Source organism: Haliaeetus albicilla, chromosome 10 (assembly GCF_947461875.1).
Source record: "Haliaeetus albicilla chromosome 10, bHalAlb1.1, whole genome shotgun sequence".
Classification (NCBI taxonomy): domain Eukaryota; kingdom Metazoa; phylum Chordata; class Aves; order Accipitriformes; family Accipitridae; genus Haliaeetus; species Haliaeetus albicilla.
This window is the reverse complement of record NC_091492.1, coordinates 23,671,432-23,690,387: the sequence shown is the minus strand read 5'-3', so window position 1 is coordinate 23,690,387 and position 18,956 is coordinate 23,671,432. Positions and strand designations below refer to the sequence as shown.

The 18,956-nt window shown below is 61.5% G+C and overlaps 3 protein-coding genes across 3 annotated transcripts; 1 reads left to right on the top strand and 2 right to left on the bottom strand.

Annotated features, from left to right (window-relative positions):
- Window positions 1-1,493: 1,493 nt before the first annotated feature.
- On the bottom strand, window positions 1,494-7,145 carry MMP15 (matrix metallopeptidase 15). Its single transcript, XM_069793998.1, has 10 exons — window positions 6,659-7,145; window positions 5,337-5,485; window positions 4,954-5,076; window positions 4,534-4,841; window positions 4,139-4,300; window positions 3,794-4,017; window positions 3,514-3,652; window positions 3,130-3,280; window positions 2,894-3,009; window positions 1,494-2,654 (listed from the first exon to the last, which is right to left on the bottom strand). Exons 1-10 carry the CDS (start codon window positions 6,785-6,787, stop codon window positions 2,200-2,202), a joined length of 1,956 nt encoding a protein of 651 aa, XP_069650099.1. The 5' UTR covers window positions 6,788-7,145; the 3' UTR covers window positions 1,494-2,199.
- Window positions 7,146-7,951: 806 nt separating this feature from the next.
- USB1 (U6 snRNA biogenesis phosphodiesterase 1) lies at window positions 7,952-13,144 on the bottom strand. The gene is made up of 7 exons (XM_069794000.1): window positions 12,907-13,144; window positions 12,626-12,777; window positions 12,239-12,422; window positions 11,691-11,744; window positions 10,410-10,515; window positions 9,453-9,536; window positions 7,952-9,159 (listed from the first exon to the last, which is right to left on the bottom strand). The coding sequence occupies exons 1-7, from the start codon at window positions 13,005-13,007 to the stop codon at window positions 9,055-9,057; spliced, it is 786 nt and encodes a 261-aa protein (XP_069650101.1). The 5' UTR covers window positions 13,008-13,144; the 3' UTR covers window positions 7,952-9,054.
- A 77-nt stretch (window positions 13,145-13,221) lies between these two features.
- On the top strand, window positions 13,222-18,796 carry ZNF319 (zinc finger protein 319). Its single transcript, XM_069793999.1, has 2 exons — window positions 13,222-13,946; window positions 15,483-18,796. Exon 2 carries the CDS (start codon window positions 15,855-15,857, stop codon window positions 17,514-17,516), a length of 1,662 nt encoding a protein of 553 aa, XP_069650100.1. The 5' UTR covers window positions 13,222-13,946; window positions 15,483-15,854; the 3' UTR covers window positions 17,517-18,796.
- Window positions 18,797-18,956: the final 160 nt, after the last annotated feature.

Sequence of the window (18,956 nt, the reverse complement as noted above, 5' to 3'; positions counted from 1 at the left end):
GTGATGTGCTGAGTCTGAGCCAAGCGTGTTTCCCAGGGAATCAGCTAATGGCTGGGAATCACTGCCCAGTGTGGGCAAGGATGGAGGGGAGGGTGACCCAGGCCATGGGATTCCCCCCACAGTGCCAGCAGCCCCGGGAAAGCAGGGCAAGAGCCAGCATCGGTCCTTCCCTTTTAAAGTAATTAGTGGCTGATGAGTGGTGCTGCAGTGCGGGGTAATTTAGTGCTGGGAAGTGGCTGCAGCTGAGTCTTGGGCACTGAGCCAGCGGCTCTGGGTCCTGGGAGGGGGAAGGATGGGGGGGTGGGACACAAAGGCTTCACCCCTACCCATGAAGGGGGGGTTCCCTCCTGCAAGGGCTGGCAGGGTGGGGACGAGGGCAGAGGGACAGCTGGAGCCCCAAGGAGGGGGGAGCAGGTCGGGGATGGGTTAATGCTCCCTGCACCAAGCCCTGTGTCAGAGCTGCCAGCCCCGTGGGGAAAGAGGCAGGGCATGGGTGCTGTCTGGGTACTGGTCTCATGAGTCCAGTCCCATAGGGAGACCCCCCCCCCCAACTCCATAGGGTCATCCCCACAGGGATGGGCCAGACCCACACAACCCCCCGCCTGGTGCGGCCTGCCTCCCCACCAGTGTATTAACTGTGCCAGGCCTCTGCCACCCGCCTCGAGGCTGCCCCTGCGGCTCCAGAGCAAACCCAGCCCCTGCTCGCCACCCTGGTGGTGCCTTTGCAGGAAAGGCAGGGAAGCTGCTATCGCAATCGCCGCCGCATGCTGTGTCTGCCGCCTGCTGTGGTTTGGTTTTCCTTCCCATTAAAGGCTGAGCAACATTTTTCCCTGGATAAAGCCAATTTCCTACCCCCCCCCAGGTCTAATCTTTCCCACTCCCACAATTATTTCTCCCTGATCTCTGCAGCGGTTGTGACTCCTCCTGCTTTCCTCTGCCAAGACAGCAGCGGTGAGACAGGATACGGACACCCCCTTCCCCCCAGGAAACACGCCAGGGCCGTGTGGGGATAGGGAGCCGAAGCACCCGGTAAACCGGCTCCAGGAGGGACCACGCACCGTCCCCTGGCTGCCGCAGCCGACGGCCCCTGGCCGGGAAGGGAGGTGGCCGCCCAGGGCTAGAGTGCAGTGTCGGCCGGGGAAGAACAAGGCGCACTGTGTTCCTGGCAAGGCCATCGCCGCTGCCGTGGGAGCTGGTGAAAGGCAGCTCTGTCCGCTGCCGGCGGGGTGGGAGCTGGGCTGCTTTTGCTGACACCCCCCCCCCCCCCCCCCCCCAAAAATGGTAGCCCCAGGGCAGGGGCTGCTGCACGGACATCGCCAGCCATGCTAGCCCCTGCCCCACATCCCCTGGCAGAGCACCCAGGCCTCGTGGCTGCCAGACAGGTGGCACCCCCCGGCAACCCTCCATTACCACAAAATCTGCCAAACCTCGTGCGGGGGAGCCCGTGCGCCTCCTGCCCCCATCCCGCAGCAGAAAGGATGGCACCACGGCTCTCCACGCACCCAACCCGTTTAATACATGTACAAGGCGGCCATGCCCACTGCCCTGCCCCTGGGACCATGTGTCCCCACGACTTCGCCCCACGGTGGCAGCAGGCTCCGGGCTGAGCTGAGCCCATGGCAGGGATGCAAAGGTGGTGTCTCTCCTCCTCATGCTATCTTCAGGCACCACATCCCTGTACCCCCACAGTTCAACATGATACACAGCTGTGAGCTCGGCCCTCCTTTCCTCTCACGCTTCCCTGCCGTTGCAGGTGGCAGCAGCTGAGACCTGCCAGCTCGTAGCACTTGTGAGCAGCCCCCAACCCGCTCAGCAGGCCACGCGGCACAGGCACAGCCGCAGCAGGTACACGCGGGAGGAAGGGACCCTACTGGGACCCCTTGGCAGAGATGGGTGCAACATGATGGGTGGTAACCTGAGGGTCACGGCCGGGGAGGGGGGATGACGGACAACACAGTCACCAGGGAGCAGGCAAGACCTGGATGCCCTCCAGCCCCGCCGTGACTATTGCCTGGTCCCAGCCCAGCTGCTCTGGAGGGGCTGGGGGGGGGGTGGGCATCCCCCCCTGTTCTGAGGCTGGAGCCATCAAGCAACACTGGGGCAGAGGGGCTGAGGCCATGGGGAGGGGCAAGGGGAGGGGGAGGTCAGGTCCATCATTAGCACCATGGTGGTGGGGGCGGTTTGGGGAGGGAGCCAGGGTCAGACCCACTCCTGCAAGGAGCGCTTGCAGTACAAGAGCATTCGGGGCGTGCCCTTCCTCTGCATCTGGACGATGACATAGATGAGGCCGAGGATGCAGAGCAGCAGCACCAGCAGCACCAGCACCATGACGACACTCATGGTGCGTGTGTACTCGTCGATCTGCACCACCACGTCCACGTCCCCGCCCGGCTGGCGGCCACCCTCGCTGTAATCCTCCTCGTCTTCCTCCTCTTCCTCCTCGTCTTCCTCCTCCTTGCCTTCGGTTCGCCCGTCCCCATTGGGGTTGAAGGGGGGTCGGTCCCCATCAGGCCAGCGAGGATGAGGGTCTGGGACCAGCTCTGTGTGACAGCCCATGAAGTCCCGTAGGATGGATTTGGGATAACCTGGCTCGGTCTTGAGCCGCTCGTTGTCAAATTTCCAGTACTTTGTGCCTCTGTAGAAGTAGGTGGAGGCTGGGGGGGGGGAGGAAGATGGAGGTGAGGGGTAAGTGGGCAGGCACAGGACATTCCTGCGGATGCCCAGGACAGCAGGTTTTGCTCTGGGACCGGTGAAACCCTTCAGAAAGGGCTTCACTGCTGACTCCCAGGCATCCTCCCGGCCTCCATCCCGCATGGCCAGGCTACCAGAGGGGTGACCCCATCCCCTCTGGTCCCACCCCTGCTGCCCACCCTTCTTCTCCTCCTCTACTTACAGGCATCCGGGCTGAGGAAGGCACCCTTGGGTGAGGGAGGGATGCCCACCCAGACAGAGATGGGTTTTGGGTACCCAGGGTCCACCGAGCGGGTGTCCTCGTTAAAGCGCCAGTATCTGGAGGAGGGAGGCAGTGAGCAGGCAAGGAGCAAGGGGGGGCTCCACCACCCGCCATGCCCACCCCTGCCAGGGGCCAGGAGGTGGCAGAGCAGGGAGAAGGACCCCACAGCCACTCACCTGTCCCCACGGAAGAAGAAGGTGTGCCCCGTGGGCTCCCACCAGATGGCTGCGTCGATGCTGTCGTAGGGGATGCCCTGTCCGTAGGTGACCAGGGGCTGCGGGTACCCAGGCTCCAGGTTGGCTTCTCGGAAGAGCCAGTACCGGTCACCTGGAGGGGGAGGGGATGGAGAAGGGGGGGTGAGCCGGCAATGCCCACTGCTGTGGCAGGGACACATGTGGACAGTGACGGGGATGCGATGCCTGTCCCTTTGGGATCAGGCAGCAGATCTGGCTGGGGAGGAGGATCAGGATGCGATGAAGTCAACCAGTTTTCAGCAGCCTGGGAGGGGGCACTGGGGGCCCCCCTCCACCTCAGCCCTCCCACCCAGATTCCCTGCTCACCTTTAAAGAAGACGAACCTCCCATCATGTCTCTCATAGGCGGCATCGATGTCCCCGGGGAGGCCCCGCCAGAAGTGCCCAATGGGCATGGGGTAGTTGTCCAGCACCCGGTTGTGCCGGACCCTCCAGAACCACCGGCCCTGGTGGGAAACGGGGTGTTGACAGAGGACAGGGGGATGCAGGGACACAGTCCCAGTGCCAGGCATCTCGCCAGGGTGTCCTCCCACCCAGGGACCCACCACATCCCCAGGGAAGGGGCAGGAGGGGGTCCCAGCTGGTACCTTGAACACAAACATCTCCCCACGCAGCACCGCCACTGTGTCGAAGTTCCCATCACAGATGTTGGGGCCATACTGATCAGGTTGGTCTGGGCTGCCAGGTTTGGGGGGCCGCTCCGGTTTCCCTGGGGGGGGCGGTTTAGGGGGTCTCTGGTCTGGCCTGCCAGGTCTCCGGGGTGTCATGGTGGGGAAAGGCTTGGTGGGCTGAGGGTGCCCGTCCGCGGTACCTGGATCGGGTGGGCGAGAGAAGGCATGGGGTAATGCAGACCAGCAGCACCCGTGCCTCAGTTTCCCCAGGCACATGCCACAGATCCCACCTCTGGGCTGATCCCCCACCCAGCTCCTCACCGTACAGCTGCTGGATGCCCTTGAGGTCATCCTCAGGCAACTGGAAGTTCTCCGTGTCCATCCACTGGTAGAAGGGGGCCATGATAGCGCTGGGGTTGCTGGAGTGCTCCAAGCCCAGTGAGTGCCCCAGCTCGTGCACGGCCACCAAGAAAAGGTTGTTCCCTGCAGGGAAAGGCACCGTCAGCAAGACGGGGTGGAGGACACGACGCATGGGGTGGGCCCTTGGCCCCAACACCCTGCGATGAGAGTGCTCTGCTGGGAGCTGCCTGCATCACCCATGGTGGAGCTGCTCTTCCTGCCACTCCTGCCCACACCAGCACATCCCCCGCCATCAAACCCAAGGGGCCACCAGGCTCCTCTGATTGTCTTCACCACCTCCTTAGCCCTCAACTCACCAGACACATCTGTGTTCTCCAGCGTCCAGGGCTCATCTGAATCGAAATGCGTGTCCCCCCCCATGCCAGGACCGGGAAAATAGGCGTGAGCCAAAAACCCCCCGACGCCGTCGAAGGGGGAGCTGTCTCCGTGGAAGCCGGAGGCAAAGAGCACCATGATGTCGGCCTCCTTCTTCCGCTTCTGCCGGATGTCCTCGTAGGGCACCTCCTGGAAAACCAGCGGCGTGGCTTGCTCCCACACCCGGAAGGCTCGGCGGACGGCCTCGTACGAGTGGTACCGACCCAGCTTCTCCGTGTAGTTTTGGATGCTGGGGGTACAGAGGTCACTGGGGACGGCCCGGGACAGCGCTTGCTCCCCGAGGGGGTCCATGGCTCTCCATGGGCTGGGGGCGGGCGGGAAGCCCCAGAGACGTTGGGTACCTGAAGGTGAGATGGCTCTGGCTCCAGCGTCGCCCCGTCAGCGCGTACCGCTTCCGCCGCATGTTGGACTTCATCCGTGCCCCAAACTGGTCCGGGACCCCGCAGCGGGGACGTTTCATCCACCTGCCGGGGGGGGGGGGGGGCATCGAGCCAGAGCTCAGCCCACCGTGGCCAAGGTCCCCAAGGGGTTACAGCAGCCACAGCTGGCGAGGGAGCTCTCCTGGCTGCAGGGGTGCAGCCCCCAAAAGGGGAGATGCAGCTCCCATGGGAGACAGCACTCACAATTCCAGGTGCAGGTAGAGCTCCGGGGCTGGCGGGCAAAGCCAAAGAGCCCGGGAGCGGAGCTGCCTCCTGCTAGAGCAAGAGGACATGGAGAAACTCACGCCTTGGTCTCCTCATCCAGGACGCCGGTGACGGTGATGCCGTAAAACTTCTGCATCTCGGCGAGGGCCAAGGAGAAGGTCTGAGCCGAGCGCATGGTGGACATCTGCCGGCTGGGCTGCGGCAGGTAGCCGTAGAGCCGCAGCCATGCCTGCGCCGGGGAGAGCCAAGTGTGAGGCCGCGGCGGGGAACGGCCCGATGGGGGGACCTGGAGCTCCCTGGGGAGACCCCGGCGAGGCAGGATCCGGCCCACCACCCGCTGCCGCCCCAGGCCGATCCCCCCTCACGGGGCGTCCATGCCAGCTTCCCGGGGCAAATGCCGCACCCAAGCAGGCAGGGCAGGCAGCACGGGCAAGCTGGAGCACGCAGGCAGCGGTTGGGGGGGCAGGGAACAGAGCCCCAGTCCTTCCCCACAGCGTGGAGGGGGGGGGAACAAAACCTCCGATTTGAGGGGGCTGTCGGTCACCCTGACCCCGAAGAGAAGGCAGCTGGCAGGGGGCCAGCCTGCCCGCAGGCTGCCTGTCTCCCTGTCCTCCTCCGGAGGTGTCCCTCAGGAGCTGCAGACAGACGTGGGGCCAGGCCCCCCCCCCACCAGGGCCCCCCCGCCCCGGCCTCCACCCACAAAGGGGCTTCTGTCCTTCGGGGCCGGCAGCCCCCCGGGGTGCGGGACAGGGGCCCCCGGAGAGGGGCAGCGGGCAGGAGGGGAGCCTGGGGTGTGCCGGGTCTCTTCCTTCCTGCAGCAGCCTCCACCTCCCCTTGTCCTTTTTAATTACTTTTTATTTTTCTTTTTATTATTACTCTTCATTTTTCTCTTTTTTTTTCCTTTTTTTATTTTTCTCCTTTTAATTTTCATTTTCTAACTGTGGGGCTTTTTTTTTTCCTTTTAATTTTTAAAACTTTTTGCTTTTTTCTAAGTTCCTTTTTTCTTTTTTCTTTTTCATTTTCCAATTTTTTAAAAAAATGGTTTAACGTTTAATGTTTTCATTTTGAAACATTTTTAATCTTTTATTGATTTTTTTTACACCCCCCTCCCAGGGCAGGGTGATGGAGCAGGACTTTATCAAAGGCCCTTTCACCCCCCTCCTCCTCCCGCCGCGGCCTCGCGTGGGCACAAAGCTCTTCCTCTCCCCCGCCGGCTGCTGCCCGCCGCCCCGGGGGGCGACCCGGAACCACCCCCCCGCCTCCCCTCCCTGCCTGCACCCTGCCTGCACCTGCGGCTGCCAGGGCAAGCGGCGCCGGCGGCCGCAGGTGCAGGCAGGGCGCGGGGAGGGGGCAGGCAGGGTGTCCCGGGGAACCCCCCCCCCCGCTCCGCGCCCCCGCTCACCTCTGCGTTGAGCTCCTCGCCCGCCGCCGCCCCCACCAGCAGCACCAGCAGCGCCAGTAACGGCGGGGGGCGCCCGCCCGCCCGCAGCGCCCCGCCCGCCCGGCAGGGGGCGCCGCCACCTCCTGCCATACCGGGCCGCGCCGCCGCTGCCGGTTCGCGGCTGCCGCCGGCCGCGCCGGGCCGGGCCGGGCCGAGCGCGGCGGTGTCGGAGCTATGCCGCCCTCATGGCCCGGGGCCGGGCCGCCGCGGGGGGCTGCGCACGGTGCATGGGCGGCGCTGCCAGGCGCGGCCCGTCGCCTCCCGGCCCGCCTTTGTGTGGGGGATCAGGCCGGCGGCGCACGGCACATGGGCGGCCACGGCGGCGCGGCGCGGCGCGGCTCGGCTCGGCTGCCCTGCCCTGCCCGCCGGGCGCAGCGGAGCGGAGCGGGACGAAGGGACGCGGGCGCGGCGGCAGCGGCGCGGCTCGGGTCGGCGGGGAGCGCGCTGGGCGGGGCCGGGCCGAGCGGAGGGGCGGGGCCGTGGGGAGGGGGCGGGGTTGCGGCGTCGTGGGGGCGGAGTCGTGGCGCCCACACACCGACCCCCCCCCCCCCCCCCACCTGCTCAGGCGGGCGCGCGCGGCCTCAGGCAGGGCCTGTCAGGGGCGGGCAGCCAGGCCCGGCCCTGCCCGCCCCCCCCCCCCCCCCGCCACCTGCCCGCTCGCACCCGCCATTTCGGGCTGCGCCGGCAGCCGCCCCTCCCCGGACTTTGTCCCCGCGGCCCTGCCGCCGAGGCCGGGTCCGTCCCCCAGCCCCGAAGCCGGGAGCGGGGTCCCCGACGCCCACCGGAGTTACGCAACGGGGCGATGTGCCAAGGCGGGCCCCGCCGGGGCGGGAGCGGGGCCGCTGGTTGAGCATTAACCTGACACTGCTGGGCTCGGACCGCGGAGAAACCGGTCGTGCCGGAGCCAGTTTCACTGGAAGTCCCCAGGGTCTAAATATATCTTTGTTTTTCCTTCCCCAAAAGAAAACTCCGGGTGTAATCGCGTGCCTTGTCAGGCAGATCCCCATCCCAGAAACTAAGTGGCCATACAGACTTAACCGAATTTTGTTAAGGATTTTGAAAACCGGCTATCGTACAGCTGCTGGCACCTGTGCCGAGGTGCTCCCACGGCCACGAAGCCCCAGGGCTCTCATGTGCGAGGACCGGCAGCGCGGCACCAAGCTCACAGAAGCGCTTGCAGGCATCGCCTCATCTGAAGTCTGTGGGAGCTGGGCATGTCTGAAAGGGAACGGCTGAAATATACCACAGAAACAGTTTTATGACACGAGGAGACAGATTTTTACTGCTCAGAAGTCCCGGAGTCTTTCATCAGACCGACATGGAATGAAAGATTCAGGGCAGCACATCGGCATCCTTCAGCTACATGAGAGGCTGCAGCCGACCTCCTCGCAGGAACAAAAGGATTAAAAAGGAGCTTCGCCCAAGGGAGCAAGTCCAGCCTGCCATCCCCAGGGTCATCACAGCACCGGGGGTGCTGGTCCCACAGGGAGAAAGTGTGGAGCCTGGGCAGGAGCTGCCACCCCTTGACTCCCCCGCGGGCACTGCCCTTCCAGCTCAGGCAAAAGCTGACACTGCCCTCTCTTGGGCTCGCCCACACATGGCAGCAAGCTTCCCAGGAGAAGCAGCCCACCAAGAACGTCCTGGGCTTATGGCACCCACAGTCTTAAACCGAAGCTCTTCTTTTAGACCCAGCCTGGAGCGCTGGAACACGAGGGGTTTCCAACCTCTCCCCTCCAGATTTCCTCTTTTGCTGTTTGGCAAAAGGATCAGATACTGAAATTTCTCTATAGAGGCAGCATCAGTGTGAGAGGGACGCGGAACATGACCCAGGAACTTGTCCGAGCTGGCTTACAGTAGGGAGATGCTCTGGCAAGACAGTCCAGCTCCATGTTCTTGTCTCTTGCTACTCAAAGCATGCTCGGAACCTCCTGACAATCAGGCAGTGCTATTTCCAACCGTGCAAGACACTCTCCCTTTAGCAACAGCTTCCCACGCTACCTTCTTCCTCCTTCCAATAAGGCAACTATGGCTTTTATAGAAATTTTTTTTCTTCTTTTTAAAAAAAAAAATAAAAATCAGCAAAATTAGCCACCGTGGGATGGCTGGAACCGCTGGTGCTGACTGCAGCACATACAGCAGCAAGGATGAAATCTGCTACAAACACGCATTTCTTCAGCCAGCAACTCAAACTTGGATGTAGCCCTACTTGAGGCTACAAACACCCCAGAGATGCTGAGCAGGCAAGAAGAGCGTGGGAGGTGTGTGACAGCCCATGCTACTCAGAGCTGTGCTGGAGAACGGTCCTTGGTTGAACATCAGGCTCTTCAAGGCTCGGAAATGCACAGCCCCGCCAGCCCCTACCTCAAGGGGAAGGAGAAGTACTTGTTCCCCGACTTGCAGCGGATTTCCTCCCATTGGACACGCAGCAGGAGTGCCGAGTCCTCAAACCCGTCCACGATGTCCTGGAAAACAGATGCAGGTGTCAGTAGCAGGAGGGTGGATCTGCCAGAGGATGGGGTCAGCAGCTCCCTCTCTGAACCAAGTCAGAGACAAGGCCATTTGTGGCTGGAAGCCTCTGACTTCCCTCTGGAGGGTGATTTAGCTCACACTCCCCCCAAAAGCTTCTCTTCTTTCAAGCCAGTGAAGATTGTCTTGCTCAGTGAAGAGAATTTCCCACTCTCTGCCCTCAGCATGGAGATGTGGCTGGACACCAGCTCTGCTCTTCCCCTGCTCTCCACACTGTGTGGGGACGCACCTGGAGCTCCCGCAGACACTGCCCTTCCAGTCTGCCGGACAGGTCCCCGACGCACCAGGCCAAGCTGATATGGAACGATGGGTCCTGAAGACAAAACAGGGATCAGATTGTGAGGGCTAAGGGAGGCTTTGCTCAATGCACGGAGCTGCAGTGGGAGATCTGGTGTGATGCTGCCCTGCCTGGGATTGCAGAGGCGGGAGGATCCCAAAGCTGAAAGCCCCCTCTGCCAGCTCAACAGTTGCAGAGCTGATATGGACAGTGCTAGAGGCGAGATGAGTCCTGGGCTCCCCACCCCAGCCTTTTTGGACACCAGTGGGCAAGGCTGCTTAGTTCCCAGCCTCTCTGCGGTCAACTCTGCAGAAGCTTTTCCAACTGCACAGAGAACCTCTCATGGACCATCCTGCAGCAGGTAGGTGGGTCACTTCTGAATAACCCACAAGAGCCCCCTGCTCAGCTCTAGAGACAGAGAAATCAGGGTTTGGCCCTTCAAAATCCAAAACCTGTCCCCAAAGCTAGTACCAAGCAAAGAGGCTGGACTGATACCCCAGGAAACTGCCCAAGGAAGAGGCACAAGCATTGCCCTCAGTCCCACAGCACTCACCCTAAGCCCATTCAATCCTAGGACAACCCTGCTTCCAGGCTCAGCAGGGCAGTGACCATGATGTATGCTCTGGCCCTTTCCCCTGGAAACCTGATTCTAGAGAGGCCATCAGATAGTTAACATCCTTACTCTCCTGCACAGGACGCAATACAGAAGTCAGACTTGTGCTAGGCCCATTCTCAGCAGGATCGTGTTCAAGGTGTTAAGTATGAACATCACCAACCAGCCCAGAGAAGACCATTTCAGAGGCTAACCTCCCTGCTCCTGTTTATTTGGGGTGAACATTTCAAGGAACTCTAGCAGGGAACCAGCTAGCATGTCTGGACTGGCAGGGAATCAAGTGGGAGATGCCTCACCTTGTAGAACGTGGGAAGGTCAAATTCCTCCAGAACTCTGTCCACCTCCGAGACCAGCTCCAGCAGCTGGAAATGCCCAGCAGAGACCTCCAAGCCAATAAAGGTCCTAAAGAAAAAGAGAGACAGCAAGCATCCTTTCATGCCACAGAATGCGCAGCCATAAGCATACTTAGCCCTGCATTTCTACGGGGCAAATTCCCTACCCCCAACAAAAGATAACTTGAGGAATGCCAGGTTTAAGCATTCAAGGACACTGACCATATTCTGAAGAAAAACAGAAATAAAGACGTGGTAGCAGGGAGAAGCAGGACTGGATGATACACCATGTAGATTTACTAGATTAACTCAGCACCTTTTGGGACATGAAAACTCATTCTCCTGGCAGAGGATGCACCCGATGGGTATTTCGGCAGAGCACCATGCCCGTGGAGGAGCTGCATTCAAAAAGCGGAAGTTGCCAGAGGGGTTTTACGGTAGGAGAGGAAGCAGGGAACGGGAAGTACCAAGCTGGAGAGACGTGACAAAGAGCTACCTCCTCAAGGACTGTCTGGATGATGCTTTCTAGACTCCAGGAGGGGAGGGGAAGAGCAAGTCTCACCCAGGATCCGCTTCATCCTGCCCATGACTCTCATGGGCTATCATTCCTGCTACATTCAGCGGCTCTTCACAATTTTAATCGCCTCTGCTTTGACATTTAAACTACTTAATTCCATTCAGTTGGAATCAGGCTTCTGAGCTGACACCCGGGAATATTAGCACCATCCGAGCTATTTCTCTCCAGCTCTTGGAAGACCTGCACTGCAATTTCACAACCAGCACTACTGCCAAAAGAGGTGGCCCCCAGCTCTGCTCGCCCCAGGCTGCTTAGGCTGGCACGAGGGTTTGCAAAACCACAGAACAAACTAGATGGGAGATTGCAGCGAATGCAGCTGCCTCCTTTAGCTGCTGTGCAACCACAGCATGAACCTAACCCAAGCAGAAAGGCCTGCCTCAGGTCATGTTGTGAACAGATCTCTTTCCTTCAGAAGACTGAAATCCTGCAGCCTGAGGTTCACCCACCATGAATGAGATGAATGGCTTGCAGAGAATTAGCGCTGAAGCTAAAAATTTGTGCAAGCGGTTGGGGAAAGGTATGAAACCTCTGGAGACACGGTGATTGCGTACTGCCCCATTGCATGGCTCAGCCTGGTGACCGTGGGACAGGCAGGGATGCTTCCCATCCACCCAGCACCTTGCCCAGCCTTCTCCTCCAGCAGGCAGGCTGCTCTGCTGCTCACTCACCTGGTTTTGTTCTGGTTGGTGTAAACCTTCACTTGGTCAGCCACGCAGAAGAACCTGAAATAAGAAAGATCCTATTTCAGCTGGTAGGAAAATAAAGAAAAGAAAAAAGCAGAAGACAGAGAGGGGACAGGATTTCTACAGAGCTGTGGAAAGATAAAGGCAAATGTGTGCCGCAGTCGGACCGAATCAGAGCAACCAGAACCTTTCTGGGCTCAGGTTCATCCGTTCCCTCCTGGTTTTCAGCCCTCTGAAGCCCAGACAGCGACAGAAGCCCTGAGGCAGCTGATGCTCAGCGGGCACCTGAGCCAGATGTAAGCAATGAAACCATCCGTGGTTCAGAGGATGGCACAGCTCTGGCCTGGTCCTTGAAAGCCGAGACCTGACTTGTCCGGTGCCAGATCCGGAGGCAGAAAGGAAAACCCCCAGGGCTTTACTGGTGCAGCAGCAGCTGCCAGAGACAGCTTAGGGTGCGGACGCTGGTGAAAGGCAGACCCTGAGGGAGCGGGAAGGGTGTGAGGAGCACTCTCCCGAGGCTCCACCATCCCTACCTGTGGAAGGAGGCCAGGCGCTCCTTGAGGGAGCGGACGAAGGGCTCTATCCAGTGGTAGCGCAGCACCACGCACTGCGAGAGGCTGAGGTGGAACTCCTCCATGGCAGCCAGCGAGGAGACGTAGGTGCGAGCGCGGGAGACCAACAGCTCCAGCAGCTCCAGGAATTCCTCCTGGACTCTGTCTGCGAGACAGCGCGGTCAGAGCCGGGTCCTTCCCCGGAGCACGGGCCGCGGATGCCCACCGGGGACAGGCGGCTCCCCCAGGGGTCCCGTCCCCGCCGAGCACCGGCTGGCCCTGGGGGCTCGTCGGGCCTCACCCGGCTGGGCTCCGTCCCGCCCTCCCCTCCCGGTCCCGTCCCGCCGTGGCCGGGCCGCGGTTACTTACAGGGCAGGTAGACGTGGGTGGCCCAGCTGCCCCGCTCGTGGGGGAAGCCGCGGACGCGGCCGCCGTGCCGGGAGCTGTCGTCGCTAACGGCCTCCCCCGGCTCCGGATCGCCCGGCAGGCCGGCGGGGACGGGCAGGCGGGGGCGGCCGGCACTGCGAGGACCGGAGAGGAGGATGAGGAGGATGAAGGCCGCGCGTTCCTCACCCAGCCCTGGTCGCTCCCGCCGCCGCCGCCGCCGCCCCCCCCCCCCCCGCGCGAAGGGCCCGTCCCGCCGCCCCCACCTGGCCCGGGGGGGCCCCTGCGCGCCGCCGCCCCGGCGCCCCCCTTCTTCTTCCTCCTCCTCCTCCTCCGAGCTGCTGTACCCCACCAGCGCGGCCCTCATGGCCGGCGTCCGCCGGGCCCTTCCGGGACGCTGCTGGCGGCCCCAGGCCCCCCCCCCCGCGGCAGTATCGGTGCCGGTGTCGGCGGGCGGCGGCGGGGGCGCTGTTGTCGGCGCGCCCCGGCAGGGGGCAGCCGCCGCGGCCCGCCCCGCCCCGCCTCCTCCTCCTCCGCGGCCGCCGCCGCGGCCGGCCCGGCCCGCTCCGCTCCCTCCCTCCCGCCCGCCCGCACCCCGCGGCCGCCGCCCGCCCGCCTGCCCTCCCGCCTCCGGCACCGGCGCCCCCTTCCTTCCCTTCCCTTTCCTTTCCTTCCTTCCTTCTCTTCCTCCCGGCTCCCCCCGCCACGCCAGCGCGGGGCTCGGGCGGAGCGCGCAGGCCGCGGTCCCGCCGGCGGCGAGCGGGCTGACAGGGGCCTCCCGCCGCAGGTGAGGGGCCCGGCCGCCGCCGCCGCCCTTTGTGTGGGCCTCGCCGGGGCGGGGGCGGCCCCGGCCGGGCAGGGACCCCCCACTCCACCGCGGGGCCTCCCGGCGCGGCGGCGAAGGCCTCGGGCCGCCGTCACCGCGGTTGTCCGCAGGCCGGCGGGGCCGGAGGAGCCCGTCCCATGGGGAGAGGCGAGCGGCGGGACGGGCCTCGCCGCGGGCTGCGGCGGCGGCGGCTGGCCTGCGAGCTCCCCGGCCGCCCCCGCGCCCCGCGGCCCCGCCGCGCCTCTCCCTGAGGCGGCCTCGGCCCGGCTGTGGGAGGCCCGGACGGCGGGGAGGCGGGAGTCGGACCGGACCATGCCGGAGCGGGCCGTGCCGCGGGCCGCTTCTCCAGTTTGAAAGTACCTCTGCTTTCCCGTCTTCTCTCCTTAAATGGTTGTCGCTTCCCACCTCCCACGGAGGGATGAGTTAGGCTCGGAGCTGGCGCCGACTCGGGTACCCGTGCAGAGCCCTCGGTAAGCCAAGGTTGGTATTTCTTATTCTTCCCTGCTGGGGGGACGCGAGCTTCCCCTCCCTGTTAGGCCGGATCGTCTGGGATGCCCTCGCCGTTGGGTTGCTCCTGCCACGGTTAACGTTGCCTGGGGTGGCGGCTGGGCTGTGCTGAAGTTTTGTATCCTGTCGAGCCTAGGTGCTAGGTATCGTAACTGCGAGCCCTCCCTTCGTGTCGATGGTCAAGGTGAGCTATGTAGGAGAAAGAGGAGATCCTGCGTACCAGCAGGGCTGCGGTGGGGGCCTTTGGGCGTTTTACTGCCCCAAATTGTGCCGGCGGACAAAGTAACGCAGTGTCCCTGTAGGCAGAAGTGCAGTCTGGTGGTCCCCAAGCTGTGGTGCACAATCTGGTTTCAGCTGAATGCTGGAGGAGGTGGGGACCCTGGGGAGTGGGTTCCTCTGATGCTCCTTATTGCTTAGTTTTAAATACAACAAACACCTTCCTGGAAGACCAAGGTTTTACTTGCCCTGGGTGAGGGCAGGTGGTTTGATGCAGAAACGGGTGTGCTCTTACGGGGGTGGGGTTCCTTGCCCAGGAGTGCTAGCTGCTGCTTCTTCCCAAGGCCTGGACACTTCCTCTCTCTTGAGGTGTGTTGACGTTGCTGCTATCTGCTGCTCACTGGTGGGTTTTACTCTTCTCTATGTTGATAGCAGGTTTTATTGGACATCTCTAGAAAGACTGGAACCTTTCAGTGAGCAAAACCTCTGTGATGCCCTATAGCAAGGCCAGGCAGCACCTCCAGTGTGTGTTGTTTGGCTCCAGTGTACTTTTATTCCATGGTTTGGTAGGAGGTTCAGCTGAGCCATTGCTTTAACGCTTCTTTTATCTTCACAGAGAGTGCTGTGCACGATACCTGTGGGTTCTGTGTTTTGTCTGTGGATAGGATAACGTTGAGGGCAAACCTTCCCCTGAGCTCTCTGGCTCTTTCTAGTCTACAAGTGCTGCCCGGAGAGGGGGAGATCTCTTAACATACATCCCTTGGGTAACGCGCCCGATACCTGAGCGGCAGGAGGAGCAGAACTGCTTCACAGGGGTGTTTCAGCTAGGGTGGGATCAGGTTGGGATTTGCCTTGATATCTGTAAACTCTAACCCAGTAGCTTCTTGATTGCACAGCATTTGGCGTACTTCAGCCCATGCAGAGACCCCGATGTTCTCAGTCAGTGCCCCCAGCGGGGCTGAGAGATCCAGCAGCTGACAGCCTACGGGGTAATGGCTGAGCTGGTTGGGACCTGGGCAGTTGTGTTGCCTCTCATGAGAGCGTGCCACTCAAACACGTGCCTGGCTGTGGCTGAGCAGAGCCCAACACTTTCTTGCCTGAGCATACCTTGTCCCAGGCCCTTCATGCAACAGCAAGGGGGGCTCCGCTTCTGATTAGCTCCCCCACGCTGGCTTCCTGGTAGCTTTGCAGGGACGCAGGAGAGTTTTCAAAGTGAGCTGTGGGGGGGAGGTTGGGTAGAGACTTGCCCTTCTTTTCTCCGAGACCTGACACGAGCTGTCTTCTTCCTTGCAGAGCGAGCTGCTCCCTGGGCTGCTTCCCTCGCCCTTCCCAAATGCAAGCACATTGCAGCCATCACGGAGAAGGGCCTCCTCTTGTCTTCAAGGCACTTGCTTCTGCCTCCTGTTCTTTGTCCAAAATAGAAAAAGCCAAACCAAATCAGTCCACAAAGAACTTGTGCTGATCTAAGGAGGAGGCTCTGGAGTCCCAGTCACCTCTTTGCTTCCCAAGATCCTGGCTGTGGGCTGGATTTTCTGTCCTCGACTTCAGGGGATCAGCTACGGGGAATCAGGAACTTGGATACTTTTGATTTTTGTTTTTACTTGAACCCTTTCAACTGAGAAGCTGAAGCTGTCACTGCTAAAATCCCGGTTTTTTTTCCCAAGCATGTCAGAAAGCTGGCAGCAGCAACAGCAGCAACCACAGCAGCCGCCGCCACCGCAGCAGCACCACGCTGGGGCAGCCGCCCTCCCAGAGCACTCCATCCCGCCCAGCACTGCTGACAACCCCTTGGGCTGTGCTGTCTACGGCATCCTGCTCCAGCCGGACCCCGGTCTGCAGCACCACCAGCACGCCCCCATCCAGGCTGGAGAGCCGTCCCACAAATGTGGTGTGTGTGGCCACGACCTCGCTCACCTCTCCAACCCCCATGAGCACCAGTGCTTGCCAGGCCATGACCGCTCTTTCCAGTGTACCCAGTGCCTGAAGATCTTCCACCAGGCCACCGACCTCCTCGAACACCAGTGCATCCAGGTGGAGCAGAAGCCCTTTGTGTGCGGCGTCTGCAAGATGGGCTTCTCCCTCCTGACCTCGCTGGCGCAGCACCACAATGTCCACAATGGCAACGCCATGAAGTGCTCTATCTGTGAAAAGACCTACAAGCCTCCCGAGGCAGAGCATTCGCAGCCTCTCGACCCCTCGGAGAAGCCCTACAGCTGCTCCATCTGTCAGAAAACCTTCAAGCACCTCTCGGAGCTGTCCCGGCACGAGCGCATCCACACGGGTGAGAAGCCGTACAAGTGCACGCTGTGTGACAAGAGCTTCAGCCAGTCGTCCCACCTGGTGCACCACAAACGGACGCACAGCTCGGAGCGGCCCTACAAATGCACCGTGTGTGAGAAGACCTTCAAGCACCGCTCCCACCTGGTGCGCCACATGTATGCGCACTCAGGGGAGCACCTCTTCAAGTGCAACGTCTGCGAGCTGCACTTCAAGGAGTCGTCGGAGCTGCTGCAGCACCCCTGCACACCCAGCGGGGAACGGCCCTTCCGCTGCGGCGAGTGCCAGAAGGCCTTCAAGCGCCCCTCGGACCTGCGGCAGCATGAGCGCACGCACAGCGAGGAGCGGCCCTTCAAGTGTGACCTCTGCCAGATGAGCTTCAAGCAGCAGTACGCGCTCATGCGCCATCGCCGCACGCACAAGGCCGAGGAGCCCTTCAAGTGCAACCTGTGCGAGAAGGGCTTCGTGCAGCCCTCGCACTTGGTGTACCACCAGCACGTGCACGGCATAGAAAACCTCTTCAAATGCAACGTGTGCCAGAAAGGCTTCAACCAATCCTCAGAGCTGCTGCGGCACAAGTGCGTGCAGAACGCGGAGCGGCCCTTCAAGTGCGCGGTGTGCAACAAGTCCTACAAGCGGGCCTCGGCTCTGCAGAAGCACCAGCTGGCCCACTGTGCCGAGAAGCCGCTCAAGTGCACGCTCTGCGAAAGACGTTTCTTCTCCTCCTCCGAGTTCGTGCAGCACCGCTGCGACCCGGCCCGCGAGAAGCCCCTCAAGTGCCCCGACTGTGAAAAGCGGTTCAAGTACGCCTCGGACCTGCAGCGCCACCGGCGCGTGCACACGGGCGAGAAGCCCTACAAGTGCCCCTCCTGCGAGAAGGCCTTCAAGCAGCGCGAGCACCTCAACAAGCACCACAGCGTGCATGCCCGGGAGCAGCAGTACAAGTGCATGTGGTGCGGGGAACGGTTCCTAGACTTGGGCCTGCTGCAGGAGCACAGCGTCCAGCACACGGCCGAGGGCGCCTACCAGGTGGCTGCCTGCTTGCCGTGAGCCTCCCGCCTCGGCGGCTTTCAGCTTGCATGTGACACTCTTGAGCCTCAGCCTCCCCTTCCCTCTCCTCGGTTGTAGACGGCCGCCAGGGAGTTTGGGGGAAAGGGGAGGTATGGTGGGCGGGCAGGTAAACTTTCCTCTGGCCTCTGTGGTTGATACGCCGCCTGTATCGCAGGGCCAGCAGACGACGTGAAAAGCTCGACGGGGTGGAGAGGAAAGGAGGGAAGTGGGGAGAGGAAACAATGCCTGTAGTTGCCTGGTGTCCCCTGGACTGTAGTTCGTGGTGTACCTGCAGTTCCAGTGCTGGGAGCTCAGCTGTCTGCTGTGGGCACCAGCCCTTCGCGTGCAGCCTTTTTCCCCTGCCCTGCCTGGCGGGGTCAGTGGGGAGGGCTGGGTAACTCTCCTCCTCCTGGAGACGACTTGGGAGCAAGGCAGGGCCAGCCCCCCCTTCTTGTGGGGTGCGCTGCTCGGTGAGGAAGTAGCAGGTTTCTGCTGCTGGGATCTCCCACCTTTCTTGGTCCAAGCTCAGCTGAAAGGACCATTTCAGATCATTAGCGTTGATTGACTGCCCCAAACTCCACTGCTCTCCCTCTTTCTAGAGTGTAGAAAGGGAAAAGCCATGGGGCTGCACAGCTCCAAAAAGCACTTTGACATTGCTGCTTTTGCAGTCGCTGTCTGTCACACTCTGCAAGGGTTCTGAGCGAGCCTGCCCACCCCCTGTCCCTGCCAGCAGCATGGGGAAGAGTAGCAAGCGCTGCGCCGCTACCGAAGAGTGTGGCGGGGAGAGCCTCTGTGCCCTACTCCTTGCCGAGAGCCTGGCGTTTAAGAGCTGCTTCCTGAGGGACCTAGCTCTCCTGCCAAGACTTACCTCTAGGCCCCTTCCCTCTTTGCACCGCTTGGGCTGTTAGTGTACCTCCAGGGGGGGTCAGGCAAAGGGCCATCCCAGCAGTTCGAACACTAAAGGGCGAGACGAACACTACTACTAACCTACAACTTTGGAGGTGTTACCATCACTGACGGTAACCCACACTGTGTGCCAGGGGCTTGGTGTCTGATTTGCTGGTGGGAACCAGAGTAAGCCAGGAGAATCCTTCCTGGCCTGTGGGCTCAGCTTCACAGGGAGGGGAAGGTTAGCAGTGGGTAAAGGAGGAGCGTGGTTTTTTTCCCCTCTTGCAGGAGTCTTGTTTTACCCCTTTACTCTTTCTTTACCTCTTCTGTATTTTTCAGGTTTTGCACAGTTCTTGTAAACATCACTCAAATAAATTTCCCCTAGCAAGGTCGATGCAGCCTCAGGTGTTTTCCTCTGCAGGATTTTGCTGGCTTCTCATGACCGAGAGACCCGTTACATGCCAGTTAGATGTCTTGGAAGTTGAAGGCGTGCTTACTAGGTTGCCCACCAGCCTTTCCCTCTCCATCTTTAGAGATACTAAGATGTTACGT

Coding starts and splice junctions, on each gene's coding strand:
- MMP15 (XM_069793998.1), bottom strand. CDS start 6,787: ATGGCAGGAGGTGGCGGCGCCCCCTGCCGGGCGGGCGGGGCGCTGCGG. Junction 3,281..3,513: donor GAGGTTCGTCTTCTTTAAAG/GTGAGCAGGGAA, acceptor CTCCCCCTCCAG/GTGACCGGTACTGGCTCTTC. Junction 3,010..3,129: donor TTCTTCTTCCGTGGGGACAG/GTGAGTGGCTGT, acceptor TCCCTCCTCCAG/ATACTGGCGCTTTAACGAGG.
- USB1 (XM_069794000.1), bottom strand. CDS start 13,007: ATGAGGGCCGCGCTGGTGGGGTACAGCAGCTCGGAGGAGGAGGAGGAG. Junction 10,516..11,690: donor ACCAACCAGAACAAAACCAG/GTGAGTGAGCAG, acceptor CTTTTTCTTTAG/GACCTTTATTGGCTTGGAGG. Junction 9,160..9,452: donor AGTGTCTGCGGGAGCTCCAG/GTGCGTCCCCAC, acceptor TCTGTTTTCCAG/GACATCGTGGACGGGTTTGA.
- ZNF319 (XM_069793999.1), top strand. CDS start 15,855: ATGTCAGAAAGCTGGCAGCAGCAACAGCAGCAACCACAGCAGCCGCCG.